We start from the raw sequence: 8,668 nt of genomic DNA, 5'->3' as shown, positions 1-8,668 counted from the left end.
CTACATGTAGGGTTTTTTCTTGAAAGCCAGAAAAGCGGCGAGGAACACCCCAACAAAAAGTTTTATTACTGTTAATAAGAACCCATATCCGCATTCACAGAGGACTTAAACTCGGGTGAGTGGGTGGTACATCCCCTCCACGGCTCCACTAGCCAAAGGAGTAAACGTCACTTCCACCCTCTGCATTTTTCGGTCGTTACATGCAATTCAAGAGGTGATGCTTGGAGCCTAGCTTGAGTCACCGTAATATTAACAAGACACTGGTGTAGAGGTATGGAACAACAAGATTTCTGGCATTAGCTCGTTAATTACAACCGGTAAGGCTGAACCTGATGACATTCCTTCTTGCTTGGTACAGCCAGCTTCAGAGAGCCGGTCTCCAGACTACTTGAAGGCTTGGAGTGCAGGCAAATGCAGAACATTCTATTATTATTTTTTTGCGAGGAAGAACAATCTAATGTTGACACATAGAATTCCACAAAATTCTGGGTTCTTGTTTTCTGCAATATATACACATTGTATTATTGATACATAAAATTCCACTAAATTACCCCACCCTGCCACCCACACACCAGATGATTTATTTAAACCACAATGTATCATTATAAAACGAGGTATCATGATAAAACAAGATCTAACCGCAAACATCATTTAAATTAACAGATTGTTCGAAAGTTCCAAGATAATACAAACTTACAATAGTACAAACATAATATCATTTTTTTGACAATCTAGAAATTCAACAGCTAATGGAGGTTGGACAAACACAAAATAAGATACACTGATTGGATAGAATACTTCTCACTAGACCAAACAAAGTATTTTCAAAACAACCATTGAAAAGGACATTTTATATCCAGATCATGGACATATTTTATGTCGCCAAATTTGTGGCGACATTGATTAGTGAAATTAATCCGAGTCACATTTGAATCAATGTCCTCTAGCTTAAGCTTTCGACGCTGTTTTGCCAAGAACTTCTCAATGTTGGGGGGGTCGACGACAAGTGTCACAGTCTCTAGCTGTCCAGCGTTGAATGTAAAGAAATTGACAAAATCAACGTCTGATTTTCTGCCCGAGTAATTATTCAATACAACTGTTTTGAGACGGATGTCAAGACGTCCGAGCAGATCCAGGTGTTCACGACGCCACACGTTGCTTCTCCCTGGTTCGTTGCACTGTATCACGAAAAAGAACATGTTAGTTATTTTGAAGCTATTGATCCCGTACACACAAAAATTGCAAGTATTCATCTACGTACTGCTAAACTGGATTTATGTTATCGATGCAAATTGGATTCTAATAGAAGGATAATTCTTTTATTTTACAAAGAAGAATTACTGTTTCTCTTGAAAATCTAGAAATAATTTTAGTAATTTGTTTATTTCTATATGCAATTTATGAAAAGCGTCAATTAATGTTTTTAATGGAATTCATACACCATCCAATTTATATCTGAAACACATCATATTCATATATAGCAGTAACTTCAGAACATGGGATAAGAACATGGGCAAATAAATATCAGTAACTTCAGAACAAAAAATGGATCAAATGAGCAGCCAAACAGATGGTGTTGTGAGTGGATAATCATTACCTGAATGTACAACTTCTCCAAGCACGGAAAGCATCTCAACAATTCAATAACCACGTCCAAACTAAGAGCAGGCATACATAGAGCCAAACACTTGATTGTGCAAACCGGCGTTGCAAGCATATCAACATGCAGTCCCTTCATCAAGCATGAAATCCAAGATTAGGCAATATACATGTAGAACTTATATGTAACTTCTGTGCGAACAGAAATGGAAGTAACTCGAAGACCCGCGATGGTACAAATCAACAAGACTGCAGTTAATTACATACCTGAATTTCAGCAGAACCACCAAGCACGAGGCCGGTGGCGTTGGTGCAGCCTATGGTTTCCAACTTAGGTGCCGAGAGTACCGAGACTCGCAAGCCCTGGTGCTCATGGAGATGGAGTAGCGTTTCAAGACAAGGAGCACTCTCGATGATGATTTGCTCTAGCATGGGTTCATATGGCGAATAATTATTGACTCCAATGCTTGTAATGACAAGAGAATTGATCCGAAGGCAGCGGGCTCCTCTGCAGCATAAGATTAGCAAGCACTCGAGAGAGGGGTAGTCGGCAATCATGCGATTTAGTGAGCCCTCCGAGATGGTGCTATGAAGAAGCTCGAGCTGCTTAAGAAGGGGAAAATGAACTCCTTGTAGGGTGTCGTCCGGGAGGCTGCAGTGCCCTATGTGGGCAACGCAGAGAGTGGGCGAGAAGCGGAAGACCGACGCCGGTATCGGATGCCCTCTCCAGCTGGTGAGCTCGAGCTCCTTGAGGCTATCGAGAGCGGGGGACAGGAGACAAGCTTCCACGGCATGTATGTGGTGACTGGTGTACAACACGGGACTGCGGAAGCGGCGGCCGGAGCCTTGGTGGGAGTAAATGATGCGTAATAAGATACGAGGGAGTTTTAACCTTGGGCTGATGTGATCGCAGTCGAGGTTGAGAGGGGAAGAGCGCCAGAGGTGGCGCCAGCGGGGGGCGAGGATCTGGGTGCGAGCACCTTCCTTGGTGGGGAGGAGGGAGATTATCTCACCGAGGATCTCGTTGGGGAGGCTGCTGATGCGATCGAGATCTTCACTCGATCGAGAATCGGCAGCTCCCGTCGCTGCCGCCGGACGGCAGCCATCGAGCGCGGCGGACTTCCTCTTCCTGCTGCTAGGACCGGCCGTCTCCATGTCCTTTGGCCGGCACGGAATTAGGTTAGGTGGATGAAGAGATCTAGAGAGGGGCTAGAGGAGAGGGAGCCGCCGAAGCATGCTCGATTTGTGAGGAGCGTCTCTCTGCTGGAGACGAGAGACCAAAGAACTACATGCCATAAAAAGGAAACTGTGGGCTGTAAGCAACTGGTCGGACGCCTCGCACACCGTAGATACGCCTGGTTCAATCTGACACCGTACACACCATCCGTAGACAAAATCTTCACTCTCTCAACCTCCGTGCCCTAATTTCCCAGCACGCCGCCGGCCCATTAGTGTGAGGTCCACCAGTAGAAGAGGACGGTTAGCGTGACGTACGTGCTGGTAATGACGTGCGGCGTCCAGCATCGCAGTGACCTTTGTTCTCGTCACTCACCAGCGTGCATGAGAGCAACCTGGCAACGGCGGCCGCTCGCCGGCATTGGCACCTGCAAATTTGTAGGAGAAGAGGAGGTCGTCAAAGCTAGGTAGGACCGTAGGAGACGGCAGATGGAGGGACGAGAGAAGAGGAGCTCTCCGCGTGAGAAGTGAAGCTGCGATCCTCGCCGGCACCTACCTCAGGGGCTGGCCACGTGCAGGCTTTCCGGTGGGCGGTGGTCACCTCCGGCGTCGGCGAGGGAGAAGGAAGGGAGGGAAGGCTGTAGCCTCCCGGGTCGTCGCCCCAGAGCGGAGCGACGCGGGGCCGACCGAGCGAAACACACCGGCAGACATTCCCTACGCTGCTCTTCAGATTCCGGCAGCTTCTCTAGGCTTCACACACCACGCGCACACAGCACACAGTAACAGTGTCATATGCACCTGAGACGCCTACCTGCTGATCAAGATGCTGCCCTCCTGTGATATCTGTAACGAGTTCCTGACAGCTCTGCTTGGGTTACTCATCAGTCATCACAACAGATTTCTTGAAAATGGAAGCTGATCACGACAATACAATCCTTCAGCAGATGGAATGCCCTATACATAGTGAGTTGCCGCAGATATTTGCTTGAAAAAGCAGTCTAAAGTGAGCCTGACTGCATGAGTAAATATGGTGCACGTTACTAGCAGCAGTGTACCCGTCACTAAGAACTCCAAGAACTCCAGTACGTTCAGAATCGAAATGTCGGCAGAAAATATGTGCTTTAGATCTAGCGCAGTAGTACTGCGTAATGCACACTAGTGGAAAACGAGGCTTCAATCCCGGTCCATTTGGGCCATCAGTTCTGGTTCTCGAACCGGGACCAAACAGGCGGGACTAAAGGGTCCACCTTTTAGTCCCGGTTCAAATGTGCCCCATTGCTCCCGGTTTGCTTCAAAACGGTGACTGTTGCTCCCAGGGGCTTTGGACAAAAGGCCTCTTCTTCACTAGTGGCAGTACTTGGAAAGATTCTACAGTACTAGCTGACCATCTGGAGAGAATACCTCAAGGAATATGATCCAGTGACACTATTGTGGAACTCGTCTTCCGTCTAGGACTGGGCTCTGGACGGTGAAATCTATTGATAATTAGACTCGCAGCGTAGGGAATGTCTGCCAGTGTTTTTCGGAAGACGTGAATCCGGCTATTTAATTGGACTCGCAACAGTCACATCAGAATACAATTTGTGATAATTAGAGGTATATTCCCACTTATTGCTCTTCACGGCAAATATGAACCCTGAAGCATTTCTGTTGCTGCAAAGTCAGTAAAAAGAAGTCCGTGATTGAAGGTTAGAAGCACCCATGTACAGACAAATATTATTTCAGTACATGATGAGTCACCCAATTCTCAATTGTAGTAACAAACAGGGCATTCCATTGGATTCGAGGAGCAATCATTCAGAACTTGTGGAGCTTGTGCAGACACTATGATCTGCCGATGAAATCAGACATTGAAACATGAGAGAAATCTATGTCTGATGTGACCTCTCCGAGTAATTAAGTAGCCTCGCTCCCGGTGTCAACTGTTCGGACGATTGAAACCGCATTAACTAGCAATGGCCAACGAGCTAGAAGATGATAAAAAAGTTGCAAGAGCTAAGTCTACCCAAATTGGACATGTATAACTTTATTTGCTATTTCACTGAATTTTCCTAAAGAACAGATTGTAGTGTAAATTGATCGAACCTTCTTACTTCAAAAATATACTTTGCAACTTGATGTCGTTATCCTTTCTCAAGGCGTCGCTTTGGAAAACTTTTCTCGAGGCCCGAGTGTTGCCAGGGCGGTGGTTGGTGTCATTGTTAGATGCTGCATGCGTTCCTTTGATCTTGTTTTTTTTTTAATAATTTGGCTGTGTGCAACTGCCTCATTGTTGTGGAGGCTTGCAATTTTCATGAAAGCCTTCAAACCGATCAATTTCCTCCACTATGTTTCTGGTTGTCGTCATGTCCCACTCGACGTCGTTGAGCAGGACGGTGCTGTCATGTTCCATCTGGAGTTCTGTATTCAATGATAGATGGGAACAGTATCTACGGTCTTGCTCTCTGTTCTTTAGGATCCTGCTGAGAGCTCAAGAGAATTTGCTCAAACATCTACATTTCCGTGTTTTCCACGTTTTCTGTTTATATTACCTATTTATATGATGTCTCTGTGTTGCATATGCACATTTTCTGATGTTTTAAGATGTTCAGATGGCAACTTATGAGTTTATACCCCACATTAAATTGCAAAGCAAACAAACCTATTCTCGCAGGGAATTCACCTATTTTGTAATTAGGTCAAATCCCCATACATGGTCATACTCCTTGTTGTCATTTCAGTTTATTAAAGAACTTCTTCATGCGTTCTTATTGTATTAGATAGCTGATTAGAGAGAAAATAGGGACTGACCATTCATTACATCTATGCTTTCAAATTCAACATGTATTTTTATTATGATTAACATATAGCATTATGCTTCTTTAAATATATGGGAAGATCCCAAAGGAAATCGGGGAACGTAACTACATAGTGCGCAGTATGGACCATGAATATTACGATCTTCATAACTCTCAGGGATATAAAGTTTAAACCCAATGAGATACATGGATACTTAGATTGGTAGGTTCAATTGCGATTGAAACCTTCATTATATTTTTTGTGTGCTTTTCGTCTCAACCAGAGTAATTACCTGATATTGTGTCGCTACATGCTAGAGATAGGAAGCATCATATGTTTGAACAATTTTCACAATGTGATTTTAGAATTTGTATAATGCATACCTTTTCTATTGTCCTTTCACTTTTGTTGCAGAGTATTACCATTTTTAGCACATGGCAGTGTATGCTCTTTTAACTGACATACTAGGACCGTCAGAACAAAATTGATGAGCATTGTGTGGTTATAAACTTCTAATATTTCACATGTAATACTTTTTATCAATGAATTTTATCAGCATGAAATTGTTTCTTTGGTTTCAGTTCTACGTGATAACCCAAAAATATGTCTCAAAGGGGATAGAGATTTTTTACCAGCAGAAAAAAAGAATTTTAAAAGTTAAATATTCCATTGAGGTGAATATTTGGTTCTTATTAACTTGTGGGTTTAAGTACATATCCATACACATGTTCGTTTTTTTTTGCAAGACATATGCATGGCAGTTAAGATGTTATATTTGCATATTTTCTTACTGGCTAATAATATAACTCAATAATGTATATTTATGATAATATGCTATAGGAAACACTAATTTTCTTTTAGAAGTATGCTAACTAATAATATGAAACAATCACGCTGACTCTACTAGATGACCTCAGACATATTCAATATGTGCGGTCTTTCCAATTTTGAAGACAAGAGCATTTGCCTTACAGAAGATCAACATATGCAATTCAAACCGGTTGATTCAATCCATGACAGCCGTAGTGAAATGATGGTCACAAGTCTGAAGTTCAACAACAACTATGAGAACCTTCTGGTCATATGACATGTTCATAATAGCAATCTCTAATATATGTATCCATAAACTCAAGAAGTGTTACTAAATTAATGTTTAAACTCCAAGATATGTATCTCTCAAATTTTGTCAGCATCATCATGAATGATGCAAAATAAGAGTGGCTTATATATCATGTCTATATGTATGCAACTATGAAAGATACATATGGCACTCGACATTTTCGAATTACCGGCACAAAATTATTCTCATGCAAAATTTCTATTATGTAGCATCTCAGATATCAAAATAATTTGTGTGCTAAACTTTCACAAACACCATACAGAGGACCATCTTATTTGTTATAAGAACAACACATCATTACTGTATCAGAATTACCGTGATAAATTATCTTTGTTCAGATAGATTCAACTCTGTATGCAATACATGCTCCAAATCCTGAAGCATAAATAATTGCACCCAAGGTTTCAGCAACTCTCCAGGGATGTTTGCATCCCTAACTTCGTAAGTTTATAGCTGTTGTAGAATCATGAGTTAGCACCAAACTGTACATGAGTATAGATCAAAATAGCATCCGGGTTCAACTATGATAATTTCTAGCTCTATAGAATTCAGATCTATTAAATGGTGTGTGAATAGCTTTATTTCTCCACATTCATTTTTATTATTTTCCAATAGATGTTAATCTTTAATCTACTAGTCTAGCATGTTGGTTAAAATAAATAAAGGCGGTGGTCGAATATTTTCTACCTTGAGGTTTGGATATACGTAGATGAGATGTCGCATAAAATGTGGCGCCAAACCTTATTATCTATGAATACTAATTAATTTAATAACTTGAATTATTCTGGATGAAATGCTATAATTATTTATCATGTAATTTGACAACATAAATTTCTCATATATTTTTGTTACACATTCATACATAAATAATGGTAAAGTTGGGTCGATGAAAACACACCATGTCGAAAATTTCATATATTTAGGAAATGGGAATTTAAATGCACATTTGGGTGATCAATTAAGAAAAAAATCTATGTGTTGATGGGCAAATAAAAACATTGAAAGCTATATTATCTCCATGATTTTCTGGTTCTCCAAATTTCTTACTCACATCTCCCTTTGTAATTCGATCTTTCTCACTAACACAGAACACTACCGTTCATCCATTTGTGATTTTCAACTATGTAAATGAAAAATTACGCGAATCAGACATGGACTCTTTACTACATCATAAGATGTTCGTGTAATAAAATAATTGGCCTGCCATTTTTCTTGAACGTAGTTTCCTTGCCATGAGCCCATAATAGTCAACCAATGACAAAATTTTAGCTAGTGTACCACATGAAGACAGACTTGTAGATCAAAAATTAATTTCTATTTGAAAATATGGGAACTAATAAAATGAATCCATAGTTTAGCATGTTCAAGTAAACAACACATATTAACATGTTAGCGCTCAATAGTATTCCCTAAGAAAAGAGAGTTTTAACTAATATTACCAGAGTTGCTAAGATGTTAACATAGTTGTTAAGATTGCTTTAGGAAGATACTTTTGAAGATGGAAAGGTCAAAACTAATATTAGTTTGATATCAGTACGATAGTTGAATATCCCCTAACCTCGAGCTTATCAATTAGATATTTAGCTTGACTTGCAAGCACCAATGACAAACACTTGACAACGGCCAAAGGATCTTATAAACAACCACATGAAAGCCAGAAAATCTGATAATCTTGATCTTATGCACCAAGTACGGACATATGATTTCACATATCATAAAATCTAGGACAAACCTACATTAACTAAATATTATATGTCATCACAAAGAGATTACATATTATGTGGTTCAACAGTGTACTACTAGTCTCCTAGATATAACTTACCTAAGTGAATAATCTAATTTGGATGGTTGATTAATCAAAGGTTGATAACAATGAAGAAATTTTTATCCACTAGTCTGAAACAAAGAAGGATTTATTTTGATGGTTAAATAAAACCTAATCTCGACACTTTCAGTTAGAAGTGTAGACTGGAGTGGTGTACACCGATGCCAATC

At 40.7% G+C, this 8,668-nt stretch overlaps 1 protein-coding gene across 1 annotated transcript; it reads right to left on the bottom strand.

The window, feature by feature from the left end:
* Positions 1-768: 768 nt before the first annotated feature.
* On the bottom strand, positions 769-2,837 carry LOC127348917 (FBD-associated F-box protein At5g60610). Its single transcript, XM_051374775.2, has 3 exons — positions 1,867-2,837; positions 1,598-1,732; positions 769-1,178 (listed from the first exon to the last, which is right to left on the bottom strand). The coding sequence occupies exons 1-3, from the start codon at positions 2,752-2,754 to the stop codon at positions 825-827; spliced, it is 1,377 nt and encodes a 458-aa protein (XP_051230735.1). The 5' UTR covers positions 2,755-2,837; the 3' UTR covers positions 769-824.
* Positions 2,838-8,668: the final 5,831 nt, after the last annotated feature.

The sequence above is a fragment of the Lolium perenne genome, chromosome 4 (assembly GCF_019359855.2).
Source record: "Lolium perenne isolate Kyuss_39 chromosome 4, Kyuss_2.0, whole genome shotgun sequence".
NCBI lineage: Eukaryota > Viridiplantae > Streptophyta > Magnoliopsida > Poales > Poaceae > Lolium > Lolium perenne.
Note: the sequence above shows the minus strand (reverse complement) of the source record. Positions and strands in the feature narration are given on the sequence as shown.